The sequence below is a fragment of the Dermacentor andersoni genome, chromosome 2 (assembly GCF_023375885.2).
Source record: "Dermacentor andersoni chromosome 2, qqDerAnde1_hic_scaffold, whole genome shotgun sequence".
Taxonomy (NCBI): Eukaryota; Metazoa; Arthropoda; class Arachnida; order Ixodida; family Ixodidae; genus Dermacentor; species Dermacentor andersoni.
In genome coordinates this window covers 182,368,434-182,393,248 of record NC_092815.1, presented here as the reverse complement: position 1 = coordinate 182,393,248, position 24,815 = coordinate 182,368,434, and the positions used below count along the sequence as shown (strand labels likewise).

Genomic DNA, 24,815 nt, shown 5'->3' with positions numbered 1-24,815 from the left:
TTCCGGGACGCGCAAGGTCAGAAATTCGCGAAATGTTTTCAGCGCTAAGCGACAGCGTAAGGCAACTGGCGGAGAAGGTCTCCCAGATACAAAGCGAGATGGCCTTTCAAGCTGAAAGTATGAACAAACGTGTGTCCAAAATAGAATCGTTCCTAGAGAACGTAATGTTGCCAATCCCTGGTCCTAGCGTCAATGTCGTACCACATACTACCATTGGGTCCCCTATAACTGGGGACAATTCATCCGCAGAATATGGGGACAAAAGTAGACAGCAACAAGATGGCGGGCTCAAATGAATCTTTTCGCATTTGGCAATGGAACTGCAGGGGTTTTCTTAAGAAGAAAGCGCCTCTGCAGCAGTACATTCGCAGCAATTCCGAAAAACCACATGTAATCCTTATTCAAGAAACCCTATCTGCTGAAGTCAATTTGTCGGGATATCAATCGATTCTTGGTCAAACTGGGAGGAGAGGTGTATGCACCCTTGTAAATCGTAAGCTCACATATATCACTCACGACCTGGCGATGGCCACCTGTAAGGCAGAGCATGTGATGATAGAAATCATACCAGGCCGATTCAGACGCCAGAGTGTTTTCATTGTTAACGTGTATAGTAGCCCTAATGACCTTCGCCAGCGTTTCAAAGCGCTTCTAAGGAAGGCAATCAACCTCGCCGGGACTAGTCCTTTGGTGATAGCCGGGGACTTCAATGCCCCGCACTACGCGTGGGGCTACATGTACAGCACGGTCAAGGGAAAGGAGTTATGGCAGAATGCTACAGACTTGGACCTAACGCTCGTCACTGATAAGTCCTTTCCGACCAGAATGGGAACATCTTCGTGCAGGGACTCGACTCCGGATTTAACGTTCGTCAAGAATTTGTCAAAGGCGCAATGGACTAACACTGCTGTTGATCTTGGCAGCGATCATTATATCCTCGCTACACACTTTCCAACAGCACCTAAGAGGCCGAAGGAGTTCTTCTTCACGGATTGGGACAAGTTCCGCAAGATAAGGAATGAGCGCCAACCTTCAACCACCAGACTGAGCCTTGAACAGTGGATGGACCAGATCAGGGAAGATATCAAGAGTAACACTCACAAGATATGCACGGACCTTCCCGTGGAAAAGATGGATAGTCGCCTAGCCCATCTACTAGAGGCTAAGCAGTCACTCCTCAATCGATGGAAGGGCCAACGGCTAAATCGGAGACTACGCAAAAAGATTGCTGAACTCAATAGAACCACAGAGGAGTACTGCCACACCCTCTCAAAGCAACAATGGGACGAGGTGTGCAACTCAGTTGATGGTCAAATGCGGAATGGTCGAAACTGGAATCTTTTAAAGCATCTTCTGGACGACACCAACACAAGGTCCAACCAGCAGCATGTGATGGAAAAGCTTCTGCATACAGCCACACGAACCAAGACCACGGAGGAAGTCCTGCAGAGCCTGGTGGAGAAGTACCTCCCCGTTGGTCTCCGGCAAGGGACATCGGTCGCCTACGCAGACTACCTTGGGCCACCCAACTCCGAGCTGGATGCAGACATCAGCACGGAAGAGGTTAGAAGGGCGCTGCATGAGCTTAATAGCAAGTCTGCTCCTGGTCCCGACGGCATCACAAATAGGACCCTCCGTAACCTGGACGATCACTCGATAGAATATCTGACAGAAGTCATCAACGAGACATGGAAGGAAGGCAAGGTCCCGGAAGCATGGAAGCGGGCACTTACAGTACTGATCCCCAAACCTGGCAAATCATCAAGCCTGGACAACTTACGACCAATATCGCTCACATCCTGCGTAGGCAAGGTCGCGGAACATGTCATACTCAACAGGCTCACGAGGTTCATCGAACACAAGGAACTCTACCCCCACACGATGATTGGCTTCAGGGCAGGTCTGTCGACACAGGACGCCATGAAGCTCATCAAGAGTCAGATAATCGACAATGACACGCGGGACACTCGGGCCATCCTTGGACTAGATTTGGAGAAGGCTTTCGATAAGATAGCCCATCAATTTATACTGCAATCGATATCCGAGCTTGGTCTGGGCGTAAGATTCCATGATTACGTCAGGTCATTTTTGCACCGAAGAAGAGCGACTCTCCGCGCAGGAGACATGATCGCGGAAGAGGTGGAGCTTGGAACAAGGGGCACTCCACAGGGCTCGGTGATCTCGCCCACTTTGTTTAACCTGACCATCATCGGCCTTTCCAGAACACTCTCACGAGTCGAGGGCATCAGGCATACCATCTATGCGGATGACATTACCATTTGGTGTGTTGGAGGAAGTGACGGACAGGTTGAGAGTGCGTTACAGGAGGCCATCGAGGTCACGGAGGGCTATCTTCGACCCACGGGATTAAACTGTTCGGCTAAGAAGTCAGAGCTTTTACTCTACCGCCCCTTAAGAAGAGGTCGTAAGCCCATGGGCTGGAGACCACTGTCTGACAGCACCATTTGTCTTCGCACGGGCAAGGGAGACAAGATTCCTAGGGTCGACGCAATAAGAATACTCGGCATGGTGGTCGAATCTACTGGCTCTAACGCGCAAACAATAATCAAGCTCACGACCAAGACAGACAACGCAGTACGTCTCATCCGAAGGGTGGCTAACCGCCATCATGGCCTTAAAGAGGACAATCTGCTACGGTTGATTAACGCCTTTGTGCTTTGCCACTTTGCCTACGTGGCGGCTATGCACAGATGGCAAAGAGCAGAGAGGAACAAACTCAACACGTTGCTCAGGAAAATAACTAAGCGAGCCCTGGGTATACCAATCTTCACCAACACCAATCGCCTCCTCCAGCTAGGTGTGCATAACACTCTGGAGGAGATTGCAGAGGCTCAGGAAAGAGCGCAACTTGCCAGACTCTCCACGACCGCCGCCGGTAGGAGGATATTACAAGAGCTCGGCTACCCACCATCTGCAGAAGCACCAAGAAAATGCCAGTTACCACGGGACATGCGAGATTTGATCTCCGTATCGCCGATACCAAGAAATGTACACCCTGAATATAACAAGGGTAGAAGGAAAGCAAGAGCTTCAACCATACTCAAACAGATCCAGACAGAGGGGCGTAGAGCCTGCTTTGTTGACGCGGCCGCATATCGGAAGGGGTGCTCCTTTTCTGCAGTAGTGGTGGATTCCAAACAGCGACTCACGAACTGTGCATCTGTACGAACCGGAGATCCGGCGATAGCCGAGCAGGTGGCCATTGCCTTGGCGATGCTTGATGACAGCAGCGACGTCATCTACAGTGACTCACGGTCGGCCATTAGGGCATTTCAGTGTGGAGTGATCTCAGAACAGGCTTTTGGGCTGCTTCGTAAGGCAGGTCCGGATAGAATCAAGTATCACTCGCTTACTCGGTTCCCAGCCCACGTTGGGCACATGGCGGGTGTCCCCACGAACCTCAATGAGACGGCCCACGCTGCCGCGCGCGCACTGACTGACCGCGCTGGCGCTGTAACGGCCGAAGAGAGAGTTATGCATGGTAGGGACGCGCCGGCCACTTATAATGAACTTCTTAAACACTTCTATCTCTCGCGGCTACAATACCCTCCTCCTCACCCCAAGCTCACTAGGCCTCAGGCACTGACATTCAGACTGTTGCAGAGAGAAACCTATCCCAACCTGTTCACGTTACATGCGATATATCCGGAGATTTACACTGATGACGCGTGCCCTGCTTGCGGGGATAGATCAACACTTTCGCACATGCTCTGGGGATGTATCTCTATAGCAAGCCCTGACCTCAGCTCAGCTAGGTGGGAGGCGGCCCTCCGCAACCCACTCCTGGCTGAGCAACGTTGGGCTGTCCAGCAGGCCCACGATGCGGCTGGCAGGCTAGGCCTGTCGGTCCCGACGTGGGAGCGGCCCGCGACGTGCTAATACGCGTTCTGCAGGACTGTAAAATAAAAGTTACTCAATCAATCAATCGGCTGGGCCTTTGCCATTGCTTCACCTGACAACTCCTGTGCCCTTCTTAAGCGTTCGAGGAGCCAAAGCACGTACTCCACCACGACTGCGTCGTCGTCCCTGCCTTCCCACGAGTCTCGAAGCATGTGAAGCGGAGACCGCAGCGAGCGACCGCACACCAGCTCAGGTGGCGAAAACCCCGTAGCCGCATGCAGCGCGGTCCTTAATGCAAACGTCACCCCAGGCAGACACAGCTCCCAGTCAGTTTGTTCTTCAAAACACAATGCTCTCAACACGCGCTTCATTACGGAGTGGAGCTTCTCAACGGAATTCGACTGTGGGTGGTACACTGAGCTGTGTGACAGCTTTACCCCACACCTTTCGAGAAAGGCTGTCGTCAAAGCGCTAGTAAACACTGTGCCCTGATCTGACTGGATTTCCGCAGGAGAACCAACTCGCGCAAATATGGACAGTAGTGCATTCACTATCTCAACTGAGCTGAGTTCTTTAGGCGGCACTGCTTCAGGGAACTTTGTCGCTGCGCAGATCACAGTCAAAACGTGTCTGTACCCCGTGGTTGTTACCGGCAGAGGTCCCACTGTATCAATAACGAGCCGTCCAAAAGGCTCCGTAATGATACGTACCAACTTCAACGGCGCCCTCGATTTGTCCCCTGGTTTGCCCACCAGCTGACAGGTGTCACATGTCCTCACAAAGTGTTCTGCGTCATGAAAACACCCTGGCCAATGGTACTCTTGCAAGAGACGGTCCTTAGTCTTCTTAACTCCTAGGTGTCCGGACCACGAACCTCCATGCGACAAGCGCAACAGATCCGGACGGTAGCACTGAGGCACGATCAGCTGATCGAACTCCACTCCCCTGCGGTCTAGATACTTCCAGTACAGGACCCCACTTCTTTCCACAAAACGAGCATTTTTCTTGGCGATACCTTCCTTGACATTGTAGCGCATGTTTTCTAGCCTGCCATCCTTTTTTTGCTCGGCTATCAAAGCCGACCGGCTGACTTTTAGCAACCTATTTAGTCCATCTGACGTAGGCCCGATGAGCAAATCTGCAGATAGCTCTTCTAACTTTCCCGTGTCGGGCATTTCCTCTCCAGTATCTAGTGCCTTCAATGCTACAGGCTCAATTTTATTCAGTTCGGACGTGCTCTGAATATCAGCTTGCTGGGCCTCCGACCCTTTCTCATTGTTCGGCAACGTCGGCCCCGCAACTACAACCTTTGCAGCGAGCTCCCGAACTCTCGATCTGGTTAAGGCCTGAACGCTAGCCTCACCAAACAAAAGCCCCTTCTCGCGCAGGAGGTGATCGGACCTGTTCGAAAATAGGTACGGGTACTGGGGGGGCAGCATAGATGACACTGCGGCCTCCGTCTCAAGTGCTCCGAAAGGTCCTTCAATAAGCACTTTTGCTACGGGCAGACACACGCTATGAGCTTCCACGGCTTGCTTGATCGATGCGCACTCGCCCGTGAACATATCGGGTTCTACGTAAGAGGGGTGCACTACATCCATTGTAGCTGCGGAACCACGAAGCAATCGGCACTCTTTCCCGTTCACGAGGAGGTCTCGCATGTAAGGCTCGAGAAGCTTCATGTTCTCGTCAGTGCTGCATAATGACAAAAACACGACTTTTGTTTTTGTTTCTGGACACTGCGCCGAAAACTGACCCGGCTTCTGGCACGTATAACACACGCGCGCTTGCCTCGTCTCGAACCGCTTTCTGCGTTCGGCTTCGGCTGCTGCTGTCTCCTTACGTTCGGTCGGACTGCTTTCACTCGCATCCGCACTACGTGTGTCCCCCCTTGCTTTCATGGGTGTGAACTTCGGCCTCTCAAACTTGGAGCAAAATTCACCCTTTTGACCGTCCTTAGCTCCGCGAGCCCGACGCGTCCCAAACTCCTCGGCTAGCTCGGCGGCTTTAGCCACCGTACTAACGTCTGGCCTATCCGAGACCCAGTACGGCACGTTCTCAGGTAACCGACTATGAAACTGTTCCAGCCCGAAACACTGCAGAACTTTCTCATGATCATCAAACGCTTTCTCTTTGAGCCACTCCTGCATATTTGACATAAGCCTGTAGGCAAACTCTGTATATGACTCACTTCTGCTTTTCTCATTTTCACGAAACTTCCGACGGAACGCCTCCGCTGAAAGCCTGTACTGAAAGCAGACTCGATTTCACTTGGCCGAAATCCTCTGCCTCCTCTCTCTTCAAGCGAGCGACTACGTCGGCCGCCTCGCCGGGTAACAAAGTGAGCAAGCGCTGTGGCCACGTTTCCCGAGAGAACTCCTGCTTCTCGCACGTTCGCTCAAAGTTAACCAGGAACAAAGCAATGTCCTCTCCAACCTTAAACGGCCGCATCAGGTCAGTCATTTTGAACGATACTCGTTCTCCTGCACCGTGTGCCTGACTTCCATTACGAGCGCGTTCCATCTCTACCTCGAGACGCTTCATTTCCAAAGCGTGTTGACGGTCACGCTCCTTTTTCTTTCTCTTTTTCCTCTTTACGTTCGCACTCCTGCCTTTTTGCCGTCTCCCTCTCCTGAGTGGTCTCAAGGCATTCCGACAGCTCGTCATCCTCAGCTTCTAACTCAAGAATAGCTCTTAGCAGTTCTGGTTTTCTGAGTTTGTCTGAAACATCCACACCCAACTCTCTTGCAAGCTCCAGCAATTTCGGTTTGCGCAACGACTTCAAATCCATGTCTGCTCTGAATGCTGCTTTCTCTGCTGCCTACTATTGTCTTGCCGCAAACTAACCCGGCAGCAACGACAACCACAATTACCAGCTCTGTTTCTCACACTAACAAAAGCCTGGCAAAACTCAGAAGAAGAAAGTCCCGCACTCACCAAACCTCGCAGCCAAGAATTCAGCGCAGTCGTTCCGCTGCAGGCAACCAGTCATCACACAGGGCTCTTTGCACTGCTCCCGGATGGTCGTTGTGCTGCTCAGCATACAGTCGACCGCATATCTTCACTGCTGGCCTCCGTTGTCGCGATCTCACCCTTGGCAACCAGTTGTTGCAAATGGGTCGCAAGCCCCAAGGGTAGCGTTGGCCTGGCGGCCTGGGGCAAAGCTGGACGCATCCGAAGGTCCTGGCAAAGGATGAGTCGACTGCTAACAGAACAACTTGTTTATTCTAGCATCGCAAAAGAGCGGCCGATCAGGTCGACCGAAGTGGAGAAACGGGAGACCACGTTACTCGACTGAATAAATCGAAGCGTCTCTCCTGGCGTCCGGGGGCAGCTGCTTTTATACTCTCGGAGTCGAGGGCAAGAAGGAACGGCTCGGAAGAGGCGCACGTGACGGCGGCGCACGGACACGTTGTGACAAGTGACAAGTATCCGCCGGGCCGGCGCCGGTCAGACCTCCTCGTTTCACAGTTGGGGAGCTCCTCTCCCCGGCTGTCGCGCTTTCACAAGCGTGGGCACCAACATGCACACACACACGAAGACACGTGGCATTGAAACAATCCTGGACGCGCTTAGCAGGAGGTGTTGGGGCAGCGCTGAACTGGCCAAAATGTCCGCCACTGTGAACGAAGCCCCGGCGTCCGTTGCATCTGCGCCGGCTATACCGCACGTCGGAGGCGAAACGTAACACGCTGTAAGCAGCGGAGTGTTCAGAAAAGCCTGCCATGATCAACCCTCATGCACAAACCATCAAGCTTTCATGTTGGAATATGTAGAGCAAAACCTCAACGCCTTGATAGCCAGTAAAAAAGAACGGCAAATGTAAAAAGTAGTTTTCTTCCTACAAATCCGGGTGAGAATTTTTTTTATTTCGCGCTGAACTGACAAACGTCTGCGATCCCGCGTGTGGAACTCGTCTCCTCGCATTGTCGTGCCTCTCTTGCTCGCTTGTCAACTGTGGCGGTGATAATTTACATTGTGGAAACATTCCTTGCTTCAATGGCACAGCAAAGTGTCTGATAATTTGCAAGCCTACTACCGTGCAAAAGCCTCGAGGTCACAGTGAAGTACCTGGTCATTGGCAAACTTATTTGAGTACAAAAGCGTGATCGTTGTGAGCAGTCTGGAATGACAACCCACGAATGGGGCTGTGATGGATGGAAAATAACATGAATATTAGAGGTCCTACACTCTAAAAACTAGGAAGGGTATCGCAGGAGTGAAGCTGCCGGTTCACTCTTCAAAGCGTCGTTTTACTCTCGCAAAATATCGAGGAGAGTGAAATGCATTGTTCACTCTGTCACCAAGGAGAGAGTGAAATGTGCTTTTCACTCTCCCCTTCAGAGAGAGAGAGTGAAAAGACTCTTGCGACAATAGAAAAGAGAGACTCTTGCGGCAATAGAAAACAAGACGTAGCGTAATCTTCTGCTTCAACTGTAGGTGGCTGGCCCCAAACATGGCAATGTATCATTCATGCACGCTGAGCAAAGAACACATCGTTTTGCTTCTAAGAGAACAGGCCGCCGCAGTTCAAAGGAACGCGTAGCGAGCGCTCTACTTTTTCACTCGGAGTGGCTCCACCGCGCGCGCGCGCTCAATATCGCGGAACAACACAGCACCGGAGAAAGGTTATCTGTCCAGCGAGCAAAGGCCAGCCGAGGGAGATCGCGTGTCAGCCATCTCGCGTCGCCACGAAAACACGACAGTCGTTCGTCATGCCTTGGATATAACAACAAATCCTCCACGGTAAGTGAATTCTAACTTAGGTGCACATTCTCCGTATATGTCATGCTATCGCCAGGAAGTCGTCGCTGCGCTTAGCCGACGCGATTGACAAAGGACTAGGCGTACGCGCTGTCTCTCGATGTCAATCGAAAAAGCCAGTCGTCGCGATAACTGCATGTGATTTTATCACTTTGCCGTTGTCCGTAAGAGCTTTAAAAATCGCAAACGCTGCCAGAACTATGGTATGTTCAATAAGACGCCAGGCGAGAGGACGCTTAAAATGGTTAGTTCACCAGCCCGTGATTCCGAGCCTATGCGGAGTGTGATTAGCGTGCGTTTTGTGTTTTTGAATTTATTCAGTTTGCCAGTCTACTGTGTACGGAACGCTGTTGAACTAAGGAATCACATAACAGAAGGCGTCATTTTGCTGGCAGCATGCTTTTTTTTTTATAAATAAACCGCGCGCTTGACGGTGTCTCGCGCAGGGGGAATCTGCGACCACTGAAGTTACGTGCAGCACCAGTGCTAGTTAGAAACTTTGCCGCAGGCATTCAGCTGCATGCTGCAAGAGGTCAGTTGGGCGCGTTATCTTGAACTTACTGAAAACGCATGAGGAATCCATGTTTTATGCTGAAAAAAGTATAAACCCCATATAAGCGATCTTGCGCGCGGCAGCTACAAGCGACGCGACGGAGATGGCTGTCGCGTTCGCTCGTCGCCTACAAGTCGTACTCCGTGCGAGCGACGATTTTGAGCGACGCCTCCCCGGTGTTGCCGGCATGAGGGCTGCAGTCACGCGTGACGCGTGCTTTAGTAATTTACGTTGATGTATTTTACTATAAAAAGTAGCATAAAATATTTCCGGAGGTCTTGCAGTACGTTCTTATCCTTGCACGTATAAAAATTGAATCATTTGCTCGTTCCGCGCGACAATCGGTAGTATTTGAGCGATGTATGTATACATCCAGTTCCGGCTTCGCGCTATTGGCTAGTCGCTCATAGCACTTCTGGGCGACGAGCGACGATTTCTAGATTTCCAGAACCGAACAACGCGACAGCCATCTCCGTCGCGTCGCTTGTAGCTGCCGCGCGCAAGTTCAAGCGACGGCCCGTTTTGTCGCTCGAAGCCGTCGCTCGTCGCCGTCAGGTCTGGTTTTGTCTCCTGTTGCGGTTTTCGTACACGGTGCGAAACTGAAAGGATGCTTATGTCTACGAACTCGGTGAATTGTCGAGCAGCTAGTTACGCATCGGCATCGAATATAACGGCTGCTGTGTGGAATTACAATTGCAGGGGCGCTTTGCATACGCTTATTGTTTTGGACATGCCTGTGCATTTGCTAATATGAGTTGGCGTGTCAGAGTTATGTCATATGAACAGCTAAATCAGCCTTCCTCTGGGGGTTACAAGCGTAATGTGTGCATTTTGCTATAGCATGGCAGATCAAGATGTGTTTATCGCTTGAATATTTTTAGTAGAGAAATAAAATATCAAAATAAAATGTCGCTTTAATTCCGTGTTACCAGTCCGTCGTACACAGAACAATAGGTTGGTGTAATAAACTAACTGTGGTTTAACTGCAACTTTTACATGCCTTCAAGAATCTAAAATGCTAGATTTCAAACTGCAGCAGTAGTCGGATCTGTCAAAAATGAACTCCACTGCGCATCTCATGCATGAAAATAAGTTCATGCCTTTTAGTAAGCTTAGATGCAGGCCGCAGTGAACTTGCTAGTATTGAAATGTGGGTAAGCTTGCCATAACAAGCCTTGTTGCCCTTTTTTATAGGCACATCCATATATCCATTGAGCTGAAGGACAATATTTTCATCCCTACTGAACATCATGTTTGCAGCTATAATCCTCAAATTATGGCTTCAGCAGTGGCACAACCAAGGATGGTGCGGGGGGGGGGGGGGGGGCACACTGGGCACGTGCTTAGGATGTGTCACAAGTGGTGTTTGCGATACACCAGACTCATGACAGACCTATGACGTCTGAAAATGACCAATATTCTATTCATTAGCAGGAGTATTCTAACATTCATGAAAAACAAGGATGAACTGCGGTTTATTTGTTTTTTTGCTTAAATTAAAAATTGAAGTTAGTTTAGCAGTTGACTGTTGCAGTCATTTGGATGTTTTGCATGCATTTCACTAGGAAGACTAAGAGCTAAGACTTTTTTATTGCCATAGCCTTGACTGTCTTGATGTTGTTTTGCACCATGCCCTTGTGTTGACTTTTGCATACGATATTTTTCAGGCACCCGCTTTATATAACGCAAGAAGGCAGCTGCAAGGACACGAGGATGTGAAAGAGCCAGTGCAGCGAGACTTCACGTAGTGCAGAGGAGCCAATGCCAAAAAATCAAAATACATTGGCATGTTATTTGAACAAGAAAACTAGTATGTGGGTATATTGGGTGTACCATTTGACCAAATGTCAACAAAATCAAGATACAGTATGTTACACGAAGATGAAAATTCTCACGTGCACCAGGCAGTCATCTTAACATGGTATATTTATGTAATGTCTCTGATTGGAAAGTCAAATCAAGTATGCTCTCTGGAGGCAAACACATAGCAGCAAGTGTCATTGAAAAGTTAAAAATGTGTTTTAAGAAAACTGATTAGTTCTGAGAAGTGACTGCTTTTTGTCTTGCCTCTCAACAGATATATACATGTGATAAAAAAATAGTGGTACAATGAAATTGCATATTTGCTTAGCGACATGATACATACTTGCAATGAGCACGGTGCCTGTGTTTACTATAAAAAGCAACAGCCCATGCTTGGTTAGGTTAGGCCCACTACAACATGCAGGCATGGGTGATTGGCGCTTTTTTTATTTCTGTACCGTGAGGTTTATTGACGTGCGTATAGGTGCAGTGGCACGCAGTATGGCTAGTACAAAAAGGGGGGGGGGGGCAGATATATGTAGCTCACTGTACACGACACAGGGCAAAGGAAATCCGTGTTCAGCAACTATCTTAAATGCCATGTACGTAAATTTTACAACGCTACTCGTTCGAAGCGCGCACAGGTGCATATTGAAGAAAAGTTTCCAGGGTAGATAATTTAGTTCGTAATTTACACTAATTTTGCTCTAACCACGAGACATAATAATTTGAATATACTGCACGGAAAAACCTAGAGCGAATTAAATTGTGTGTCAGCTTCGTGTGTATACATATAGTCTTTCCTATGCATTAGGTTTTTTGTGTAATGCAGTAACAGTTGACAGCCTATCTTATGATGTGTACTCTGTTTACATTACAGTTGTTTATTAGTTTACTCGTTTGTTTTGCGACTGATGAAATGCCGGCATATATATATTTTCAACATTTGACATAACCTTGTATGTTTTGCAGGGACAACCCAGGACGTGCATTTCTCAGCACCCAGTCAACTGCCAAAAGTGACTCAAACACAGGCCACCAGTAAGTGGACATCAGTTGCAATTTCACATTATGCAGTTGGCGGCTGCCTTGTACGGAGGCTTTTTTTTTTAATGAGATGGTGATGTCCTTCTAATGTACATTTTGACCACAAAGGTGCGATCATGTCTCACAGAGGCATATATGGTTGCTATTCTCTGCGAGGGACGTGTTCTCGAGTTCGTGAAGCATTTGTGTTTGGCAGTATTGTCGCCCAATGAGTCGGATATAAACACTGTAACTCGCCACTGCCGGCAAGTAGTTGCGAGAAACGCATTATGACGCTGTAAAGTTATTTCATTAATTCGAAGGAAAGTTTTGCAGCAGGAAAAAAGGTAGCTATTCCAGGTAAACATGTCTTTTTCTCACAGGTTATTTAGCCAAACTGTGGATGCATGAAATTCGTGACTTATGAATAGATTTTAATTTATTCTTTAGTAATGCTTCTAAAAGAGACTAGAAATAGCAAGTGACTACCTCTGCAATCAACAGACCATACATTTACAGTCATAATTGGCAGTTCCATGCAGTCTCGCACTTTATATAACCTTTCCTTTCAGCAACATTGGAACTGGTGGCTGCGTTTTCAGAAGGAGAAGTGCACTTGACACTGTATATGTATGTGTGAATTCGGTTTTCTTTGTATGTGTCTGCTCACTGACAAACAGTGCAAAAATCTGTTGTACCATGAGCCTGACGACGCCTTCTGCTGCTAGAAATGCGGCACTTCGTATTTTATAGTACTGCATGACATTTAAATCAAAGCTACCACATAAAATGATCAAGAAAACTAACCGCTGTTATAGCTGTTTTCCTCAAAGAACGCTTGTCCTTTATGGGCTGTGTTAATCTGAGCTCTCCACCGATGTTTCAGTAGTATTATCCCTTAATGAGTGAGAGATTGGGGGCAATTAATCGTGTTAGTGTTTAAGTGGTGTCCTAATTATGTGCATTTGTTCCAACAAAGTTGTCTAGATTACTTTATTGTGTAGTGTAAAGCTTATGAAACCATCAGCAACTACTGAGTTGCTAACACGCATATGGATTTGTCACAATACAGGTGGAACTCGGCTGTATTACTGCAGTGCTGCGGAAATTGCCTTCACCAGCGACTTTGCAAGAGCTGTTTCGCAGCATGTCGGTATGTGTTAATTTATAATTATGTTGGGATGGGCTAGTATTATGGACCACTGCTACTCTGTATTGTGACAGATCCATATGATAAGGGATGTAATGGGCACAGCGAAAACCTTTGAATTTTTTACTATGGTACATAAACAGGCTCTCCTTTTCGTCACTGGAGCAGGAGAGAAGGGCATGCAGGTACTCCTGAATGTACATATATTTCAAAACCACACGCACACACACACACACACACACACACACACACGCACGCACGCACGCACGCACGCACGCACACGCACACGCACACGCACACGCACACGCACACGCACACGCACACACACACACACACACGCGCACGCACGCACGCACGCACGCACGCACACGCAGACACACACGCACACGCAGACACACACGCACACGCAGACACACACGCACACGCAGACACACAGACACACACGCGCGCACACGCAGACACACACGCACACGCAGACACACACGCACACGCAGACACACACGCACACGCAGACACACACGCACACGCAGACACAGACACACACGCGCGCACGCGCGCACGCGCGCACGCACGCACGCACGCACACACACAACTAAAGGCAGGGACGTTCCATCTTTCATCTTGAATTGAATTGTGCAGCGCAAAAATACAACACAGACCACAGAGAAGCACACAAGTTAACAGGTTTGATACACACGTTAGTTCAACAGATTTGATACTTCAAGTGTGCTATTTTACACAAGGGGGAAGGGAAAGGGGAGAAAATCTGAAAAAAAAAAAGTGGAGTGGAAAAAAAGGAATCGTGCCAAAAAGCATGAGAAGCATCGCGCAGCCAGGATCACCAGCAGGACATCTAAAAAGCACTCTGATAAAATTACATACAGGACAACCTTACGTATAGTTTGTTTCAATCAACTCAGATCACATGCAGCCATTACTGCAATCAAGTTGTTTCCTTATGTCATATGAGGGAATGATGTGGGCCCAAAAAACTGTTTAGAGCTGAAGGATTATGTTCCATTCTAGCCTCATTGCCTGCTTTTTTATCATATTAGCGTAAAGATCACGCAATCCTTACACAAGTCAATCGCGCATGTCTCTTTTAGCATGAACCAGAAAAGGAGGGCAACGAGGACAGTGCAGGGCAGAAAGTGTCGGCAGTTGAAGCTGACGAGCGTACCTCAAAGGTACTGCGAGCACCTCAAAGGTACTGCGAGCAACAAGGCTTGCAAAGTGAAGTGTTTAAATTCCAGAAGTTGGGAAGGAAGCTAACACAATCTACAGTCACTAAAAAGCTGTGAATGTCTTCTTTAAAGGGCCCCTAAACCACCGAGGTTGAAATTTAGTTGCGGTGTTGCAGTTCTACACAATAAGGCAATGAACAGGTAGCCACGAGAATTTTTCGAAACGGTGCAGTAATAGTGGAGCTACGTGTGTTTGATTATCGAAAAGTAGTCCCCACTCATTTTACTCTTTCATCTGGTACACGCCATATGGACAGTATCGTCTTTTCCTTGCCTAGTACACCTCCAAATGTTACGGGACAGGCCAACACCAACGAGCTCTGTTGCTGCCGCGCTGGCCCGTCGTCCTGCGAGGGGTGGCGCTAATACAACGGAACTGTATGGTGACTCGTGTTGAAGAGCCTCAAACAGAGCCCCTTCTGTTGGCGTTTCTGTTCTTTGCCCCCATTGGCTGCCCACAATGGCATCGCGCGCAACGCGACGAGCAAGAAGGAGTGTGTGTATTTGCTTGCAGGCCTTGCCGGCAGTCGTACACTTTCGTTCGACCAATCGACAGCACCGGAAACTGGTGACATCATCAGAGACAGCCTGCTGACGTCAGGGCAAACTGGGGGGTGCAGGATAGGTCCAGAGAGGCGCACGGGGTCATTTTCTTCATATTGTGGTGCTCCGGCAGTGCTACGCACTCTGGCATTTGGCTTCGTCGATCGTGACGGCATTCTGATTTCGATACGCGTGTTTTCTTGAAATGTTCAAAAAATGTCGAGAAGTGGTTTAGGGGCCCTTTAAGCCACCCTGAGCATTTATTCCTTCAGATATATCAAAACATACTTTAGTGATGATGCATAATAAAGTGATCTAGTCTGGCTCCTCAGTGTCTCAAAATTTTTGGTTTCGAGAGACATGTTTCCCGTGCCTCTTGAATATCTTCTGATGAGGCTTTACTGTAATATACACAAACAATTGTGTAACTCCTCCTGCAAGTATTATTCATTAAGCCCGGTCACTTATGTGCAAAGCTTGTGGTTAAGTCTTGATGTCCGTACTTTTTAGAGCTATGTTTATTAATTCATGCTGTTCTTATTGGTTCTTCGATGCAGGAGACAATGCCTACGAAATTATTGGCCCTGATCATGAGAGCCCTCAAGGGGCAAACAACATCTCTGTTGCAGAAGTGAGCCCGATACCACTTGGAAGTTACCATGACAGATGACACGGCAGCAATAGATACAGAGACTGCCATGTCTACTGCAGCTGCAACAGTGTACGAGGCAAGCAGCAGCGCATCAGCATCAGCAGCAGTGTCAGAAGGAACAACACCAGGCCTGGTAGAGCAACATCTGTGCTATCACTGACTTTTTTTGTAGTGGATACAACTCATTTGCTCAACATACAAAAGCTTTTCACCACGACTGTGAGCCAGTGTTATTCTGCAGCAAGTGCAAGACTAAGTTAGGTGTTATAACACAGTACAAGCATCACTTTAATATATGCAAATGCAAACATATTACAGTTGTTGCCTCCCCAGCCAGCCCACATAGTGACAACAATGTGGAACACATGGTGGGACACACCTCTCCTCCATTACAAGATAGTAGAGACTGTCAGTGTTGTTGCTAGATTGACTGGTCTTTGTAGGCAACTAGAAGGACAACACAGGTGTCATAAGATTGTTGTTGATGTTGTTGTTGAAGAGGTAAAAAAGAAGTTTGATGCAGCTGAAGTGCCAACTGATATTGAGAAATCAAAAGCAACCACCTGAGAAAGCAACACTATCGAAATTTGGGTATCTATGTGCCGCCAACTCTGGTAAGAATGGCATAGGACAGAAGTGTGATGAAAATCACACAGACACTGCTGTTGCATCACTGGCCACAGTGAGCAGCGACTTGTAGGGCAAGAGAGTCAACTGAAACTAACATTATGATATAGTGTCATGCTCCCATGTGACCACTTTTCAAGTTATTTTGCAAGATACAGCTCAACCTCCAGAAACGAGACTGCAACTTGTCTGTAAAAAAGCTTTCACAAAAAATTATTCATAACACTATTAAAATAGCAGTATCTTTTTTTTGTGTGTCGGTTCGAGGTTCCCGGCTGTCCATTAATGCAAAAATTGAGGAAAAAAAGAACATGTGTCGTACTTACACCTTTTTAACAAGTACGAGGGGGACAGAACTTTTCTAGTCATGCATCTTCATCATACTATCAAGCTTTTAAATGCCTTTTATAATTAATATTACCAGTTATATCTGAGTGCATTGTATGCATGTAGCAGGTGTAAAATCAGGTCAGTTGGATCAGATGCCTTATCTGCAAGCGAGCCCTATATTCAAGAAATTTGCATTAAAATAGTTACGTTAGAGACGCAGTCTTTCAGCACTTTATTGCCTGTGGTTTAAGCATTGCTCAATACTTTTGTGGGTGGCGATTTCAACCGGCACAGCACTGCGCTTTGCCACAGTCACATTTGTCTTCAAAGCGGTGTTTACCATTTGTGTTGATCTGTTTGTGTATGCATAGAGCAAGTTTTTAATTTATATTTTTATGCATTCTTGTGCTTGCGCTAAGCTTGTATAAGGCAGTTACAAAATGTGCGTCACTATAACGAACTGTTCTGTTGAGCTTACACTTGCAAATAATCGTGTTCAGATGGCCGCACTTGTATGCGGGTGCACCGCTAGCTTTGTGTATGTTCTCATGTTTGTATAAAGCTTATATAAGCTAGTTAGAAAATGTATGTCACTAAGCATGGTGATATTCTTTGAAGAACTGCTTGGTTGGTTTACACTTGTGAATTAGTATTGAGGCGGTGGTATTCCCATGTATGCCCACTGCTAGCTTTCTGTGTCCTCACGTGTTTGTATTAAGTTTCTACAAGGGAGTTACAGCATGTACGTCACTAAGCACTGTGATATTTTTTAAAGAACTGCTTTGTTGGTTTTACGCCTGTGAGTAATAGTACTCGGGTGGCACTAGTCATGTGTAGGTACACAGGGACCATTTGTATACATTATGCTCATGTAAAGCAGTTACAAAGTGTATGTCACTAATTACTGTGATACTTGTTGAATTGCTGTGATGGTTTTACACATGTGAATAATAGTGGTCAGGACACAGTACTTGCGGTGTATAGTTGAATTTATACACTGCCAAGACATGGGCTGTATACGTACCAAAAGAAATGTCTGTCATTATATTGTTGTGATTATTACTGTTTGGATTTTATTAAACTGTAATAAAATTGTTTCTTGTATCTATTGAGGTATGGCAATTTGTCATGCAACCAAACTGAGGACCTGAACTTGTGCATACAAATAAACAGCTAATTTAAGAGTATACTGCTCATAATCTGCTAAACCAGTTTAACAAATCTTGTACTACAATGCTGGAAAAATGACAGAGCTGACTCGGATGTACAGAAAAAGTTCTGCACTGGCTGAAGGACTGCCCCACACTGGAGTTCGTAATGTTGCGTTTATTGGAGTAGAACAGAAAGTGCACTTCTATTAAAAATGCGACAGTCGGTGCAGAAACATAAGGCAGACGAGCGGATGTGGCACATTTTTTTCAGGGCCCTCCATGCCTGCTACTGCATTTCTAGTCTTCCTGTGCTCTGCGTATAAGCCCCTGTTCAGCCAAGGTTTTTACTCTATGACAGTTCTGCTGGGTTCGTAGCAATTTTGAAGAAAAAAATTCAATGGTTTTCAAGGACTTTCGAGGCCCCGACACAGTAACTTCAAAGACCTTGTGCAATGTGTGTAGTAGTTTGGACAGGCAATAACTTGTTCAAGAACACCGTTAACTTTAATGCAAACAAAAGAAAACAAAACAAATCGCATTTCAGTGATTTCAAACATTTGAAAGACTGCTAATTTGCCTTTCACCGCCCACCACTAAATGCACACAAGGAAGCATTTCAAGAAAGCGCTCAAAGTTTTTCTGCAATAGCACAATTAACTACTTGGACTTGCAACATTTGCAGTTTTTGAATACTGTTTGGTTTGACAGTGTATGTGATGTCATCTGTTGCCTCAGCTTTTTTCACCATCAAATAAGCAATAGTCATTTCTAATTTCTTTTTATTGTGTCTGTCGCTCTCAATTTACTCTTCACGGCTTCTCTTCGAATGCCTCAACTGTTGAGCTTCCTGCTTCTGCTCCTCCAAGCACATTTGTCGCTGGTTCCATGTGCATAAAACTGGTATCTGCAGCTCCTTTGTAATTTCAACTTTAAGGATGTCGCTTTCCTTCTATTACCTCCAGAGACAATTTTCTGTGACATGCGAAAGAGTGTCACAGAAGGGAAAAAAAGCGCTTGGCAATGTCTGCTAAGTCTAGCCAAGTGTACAAGTTTAAGGACTTTCCAGTACTTCTAAAAATTCAAGGGTTTTCAATGCCTTGAAAATGGCATTTTAGAAATAAAGGATTTTCAAGGATCGCTACAAACCCTGGATTCTAGCACCTAAATAATTTTACAAGCTTATTTTGGCATGGAGTTAGGAAATTCATGCTTTCTAGCTAACGCTGCACTATCTCTGTACAGTGAAGCCACGAGAGCGCAACTATTTTGGAGTAAAGAAAAATACTGAAAGCTTTTAATACCACTCTTCTTTTTTTTCTATGGAGCTTCGTATTGCCTAGTTAAGTTTACGAATGTGCCTGGTTTTGGCGGGCGTTTCTTCGACATTTTCTGGAAGAAGCAGATGTCTAGCCCCCGTATTCAGAAATGTATCTTAATACAAAGCTCATGCTTGACTTGATATAAACGACGCCTGGTGCGAACGTCCCCCAAGACGCTCACTGCCTCTCTTTTGGTGCGTTCACGACTTGCGTCGTTTAGATCAAGTCAAGCATGGGCTTCAAGTTATGATGCATTTCTGCATATGGGGATAAGCGTGCACAATTCCGGGCAACGCACTGTGCCATTGACACTGAGAGAAAACGGGGAAAACAGAGTTAACCACTTATGCTCCTAAACTTTCGCGTACCTGTGGTGTGCGTGTATCATGGAAGAAGAAACAGCGCAAACACAAGGACGAAAAAAAGCATCAACCACACCAGCGCTTCGTGGTGTGGCATGTTTTTGCGTCGACCTTGTGTTGCGCTGTTTCTTCTAAAATGCTCAACCAACTAGCCGGCAAGTCCATCCTGTGCATATATAAATTAAACACACGCATGAGTGTAGATGGTCTTCGAAGCTTTTAGAACGAGCACTGCCACAGGATACGAGCAGTGCACGCGTAACAAGTGGACACATTAGTCATTTAAACATGCGTGCCAATGCATTTGACGCGGCTATCGGCATAAGCAGTCTCCAAATGCTGGAATGCATGCGCTTCAAAGCGCTAACGATCCGCTGCTAATGCAGGACAACAGCTCACAGCGGACTGAACCAAACTCTAAACTAATGCACTTGAAAAGAACGCCTACACGGCAGCGTGAGGCACGTCGAAATGCCTGGTACTGGCGTCGCAGTTGCTCACCAGTATACGCACGAATTAAATTCACATACGTGGATGGTTGGCGCAATACTTTGTATCCGCGTATTTTGGAGAACATGGACTGGAGAAGCACTCGATCATGAGCTGAACGGCACATTTGTTATTTTCCTGCGGTGACGACAAGCCGTGAATAGTTCTCACGTTGTCGTCTACGTTGTCTTCCTTCGTTAGTCGTAGCAAGGAATGGAAATGATGCAAACGCACACGTATTCCAGTACACAACAGCACAGCACACTGCAGAGAAACCCCACCCACCACAGCCGATTCATCAAATACGTTTGGTATATATATAACCTCTAAAAGAACACGACTGGGCGTGCCGGCGCTGTGGTGTAATGGTTATGATGTGTGTTTTGAATTGTACAAATGCGAGTGTACGCTGGTTCGAACTCACATTATTTATAGAGCATAGTGATTCTTGATAAGTATGCGATTCCCTTGACAATTGTATTCTAATTAGATTGTGTGACTCCTGATTGTGAAATTTGCGAAGATATTTGCAGATTAAGTGTTAATTCGTTTTTTTTTTTCTCATCAGTGGCGTTCGTGACGCATACGCATAGGCCGCTTCAGAGCAGTCACGCCTCACGGTAGGCAGCAAATAGCCAGGAAAAAATGACTTTAAAATCCTGCATAACTTTGCTCACGCCTATTCTGAAGGCCGCTTGGAATCGGGCCAGCGTCTCTGAGGAGCCGCCTAGGGAACAGTATATCAGCGGCCCTAATTTGATCTGATTTCCTGCCTGCATGCGTGACCAGGACCTGGCTAAGAGGGTATTGGGAAGAGTACTAGCACTCTGTTCTGAAGGAGTACAAGCACTCTGTTTGGGGGAGTAGAAGTACTCGGTCTGGCGGTGTACTATTAACCCTGCGGGGAGAGTATTAGCACTCTGCGGAAGAGTACTAGCACTCCCTGTGGGAAGAGTATTATCACTCTGCGGAAGAGTACAAGCAATCCCTTGCGGTGGAGTAACAAAACTCTGTCAGGAGGAGTTGACCTACTCTCTCTCAAAGAGGGTCGTTCTACTCTCGAAAAGAGAGTGAAACATGGGACAAGCAGCTACTCCCTCAAAGAGAGTGCCCGGCACTCCCTTAGTTTTTAGAGTGTACCGGCCTAACAAGTACGGAAGGTAATAATTTGTGGAGTAGAACAGAGCTTCTACATCGGGTTGTGCTTGGTCACGAGTATACACTACAGGCAGCGTTTGTTTTGGAAATGTCTGCGCCAAACATTGCTCGAAATTTAACAGCAGCGTAGTGCTTGGCTTGTGGTACTGTGACACACCACCCAATATGTTCTCTTGCGCCGTTTACAAACACAGGCCCTGGAAGGTTTCTCGTCATACCCTCGGAAAGAGCCCGCCAAGCTTATCCATCGCGAAAGAAAGTGGCTAACAACATTATCGTTTCAGTTTCAGTTTATTGATGCGCTTGAAATGTTTTACACAAAATAGTGCAGAAATACAGAAATAATTGGCCTATACAGAAGCTCGCAGGCATTTTCCAGCTCATAGTAATTTTATAACTAATTCTATTCTAAAATACTCGAGAAATTGTACATAAGCGCAGGCAAGGCACAGCGCTTGATTCTTTGGTGCGAAAACGCAAAGCGTCGCGTCTCGCGCGATGCACGCACTACAAAACACGACATTCTGTGGGCCCCTAAGACAGCAGATTACATTTTTTTTTCTTCGAGGAGCAAGCAGGTGCGAGTGCACTTTCCTGAAACTCATCGCGCAGACCTCGGCCGTAGAGGCACGCAGTTATCCGGAAAAGTTACTTGAAGGTATCTCTTGCGTTAGTGTCTAAAAGAGATGCGCATGTGTGGCAGTGCAGCCGGTGTTGGAATAACATAGATGTGCCTTTTGGTTTTTGTGGCTTCACAAGGATTTGTGACTATGTTTCTTGTTCCTTCTTGGACAAGGTATTGCATTAGAAAATACAATTCGCGATGATTACGCATGTGCACAGCAGGGCCTTGCTGTATTTGGTAATCACTGCTTGGTAAAGCGTAACGGATAACGCCGCTAAAAGATATGATGAATGCACGAGCACGCAAATTGGACAACTCCATGTACATACAAACCATCATTCCCATGGCATTTGAGACATCGCAAAGCCAGACCTAAATCTAGGATTTATTTTTTTATTTTTTTTGTGTAGGAATCTCTACGTCGAGGCAGGGCTACGCAATAGCCTAATAAAGTGCTGAACTGTGCGAGTTCTGTCCGCGTTTTTGTCTTCGTGCACGCTAAACATTCTCGCACCTTTTTGGGTCGCATAAAGGGTGTTTGGTTGTTCCAAGGCAAACACCCTCACGTTGAAGGTGAAAGACAGAATTATTTTTAGGGCCAAACGAAATGCCTTGTTTGCCGATTGGCGATTTTTTCAGGCAAGTATATAGTTAAAATAAGTGCACTAGACGACCGAAAAGAGAATTAAATACACTTTCAAAGCGATCGTTGTGAAAATCTCTTCTCAGGTATTTCTGTGTGTCCAAGGTTGTCAGAATTATTAGACTGTTTTCAACTACGCTTTTCTGATATCGCGTCTAGTTAAAGGGTCACTAAAGCAAAACGATAAATCAATTTCTACTGATATAGCATTCTATGAGAACTATATTGTCGTTAATAGACAATTATGTCATTTGTTGAAAGATAAAGTGAAACTCACAGCTTCATCTTTTTTAATTTTCGCGCCGAAACACCAAAGGCGGCACGTTAGTGTGACGTCATGTATTTTGAATTATTTCGTGTTTTGGGACGCGTTGACTCAGTAAAAGTTCGCGAAGCTTGTCATATTCAGTCTTTAGCTCCTTTAGGGCACAATGTAGTCAGTCTTTACCGCTAAGACATTAACTGGAACCTAGCAGACGCTGTCACACTCCATGACGTCACAGCGGCGAGCTGGTGCGGGAATTTCAAGATGGCGTCGCCACCCGTCTATTGCGTTTCTCGTTTTCCTTTCTTTTTTTCTACCTACCAAGCGGTTTCTCTCGGTAGAAATGGAGTTTTAGGTACTGTGCAAGAGTGATTCCCGGATTCAGAAGAAATGATTTTGCTCTTCCTTGCTCTGCAGTGTCCTTTTAAAGCTCGTTGTCGTTCGCTATAAATAATTTCTAAAGCCCTAATATTAGGGGGCGCTGCCCGTGTGAGTGGCGAACACCTTTAAGAGTGTAACACATTTGTTGAGTGTGTGTGAATGTGAATTCCTCTGCAGGGTCGCTAATATGGGTAGGCAGTAACAGACGGCATGCATGGAGGGGATACGCGCAAACTCCTGGCCGGCTGCTGCACTATAGAGCTAAACATTACGGTTTCTTTCGGCAGGACGAACGATAACACGCCATTCGCCAAGGACGCCACAACGAGCGCCGTAGCTGCTCGCGCACCCGCTCCTGTCGCCGTTGCCTGGCTGAACACGACCCATGGTACGCACATGCCTCTGCTGGGACGAGGCCCCTCGAATTTTGGAAAAGTATTAAGCCAATCAAGTCAGCTGCGTAGCTCAGCCTAGACCCATCGTATCTCGCGGTTGGCGATCATAGCGCGCACACCGTGGTGCGCCTTTCAGCCGCGATACGGCAGTGTAGTTATTCGCCCGGTGCAGAATGAACGCACTGACGCGTCTCAAATGTGCTCCGTTTAAAGGTGAGCCTCCCTATATGTTTCCAATACTAGCCCAGCCTTATATGTGCATGTCAATGTTTCGCGTACATGTCTACATGTCTGTAGATAAGAATGCCTCAGCGCTGTAACTCCCCCTCCCCCCTTCCTCCCGCCAAAAACATTTTTCTTTTCTTTATTCTTTTCATAAAAATATTTAATGAGCTTAGGGAAGAAAGCAGCAAGACCGGCTTGAAGGAACCCTAACCCCCGATAACGTGGAGTTTACAGCAATATTCACCGAGTCACACTGTTACATAACAAATCTTATAACTAAGGTGTCGCATTATCAGAAAAAAGCAACACTAAATCTGGTAGTTTCAGTGTGTTTAAGTAGTATGCTTAACAGAAATAAATAGTAACATGCAATCGCCAAATAATGAAGGAACACACTCGTGAATCTTTGTACACTGTGCACACAAATTGAAACTAAAATCCCAGGTAACTCTGAAAAAAGAAAAGAACTATGCTTATTGTCTAAATAAACTGGAACAAAATAGTAATAAATGAAAGAATACATCAAAGCAAAAACAATCTATCTACAACCGGTTTAAATCAGAATAGAGTTATATATATATATATATATATATATATATATATATATATATATATATATATATATATATATATATATATATCGATAACCAATTCGCCGTATTTCTTAAGAAACCTTGGTAGAGTGCTCTTAAGTATTTGCAGACTAAATTGCAGGGGCTGTCAGTTCTCGGACACCCTCCTGTTACGCCAGCGTCATATGCCCATGCACGCACACGCATACCTCTCGCGTGAAATTCGTTACTGTGATCACTGAACCCGTCACATTGCACTATATCGTATATAATTGTAGGCATCAGAACCCGGAGAGAGATGTTACTAAGGAAGCCCCTTGACATCTCTGTTGTAGTTTGGCCTTTCTCACGTGAACCGTTTCGGCAGGTGGCTCTTGTACCATTTTGTGAGCGCTGTCTGCGCCATCGTCAAAGTGAATATCACAGAGTGCGTATTCAAAATTAGTACTGCTGTTATATCATACCACCGCGGTGATTATCTCGCTATAATGCCTACCACTATCGTTATGAGTGACTCAGGCCTGAACGTCAGTCGGCGTGAAAATGTTTATCCAAAAACAAATGTCCGTTTCGCCATAAGGGCGGAGCAATGAATGCGATAGCAACATGTTAACATTCTACAGGAAGTGTAAGACTCGCTTGTGTAATGGCAGCATGAATCAAACTAAAACGCATGC

At 46.5% G+C, this 24,815-nt stretch overlaps 1 protein-coding gene across 1 annotated transcript in view; it reads left to right on the top strand.

Moving 5' to 3' along the window:
* LOC126540851 (uncharacterized) overlaps positions 1–24,815 on the top strand; it is a 105,056-nt gene that overhangs the window by 13,300 nt on the left and 66,941 nt on the right. The window contains exon 6 of the mRNA XM_055076418.2: positions 23,234–23,334. Coding sequence (XP_054932393.2) covers positions 23,234–23,334 — 101 coding nt within the window. The remainder of the gene's footprint in view (positions 1–23,233; positions 23,335–24,815) is intronic.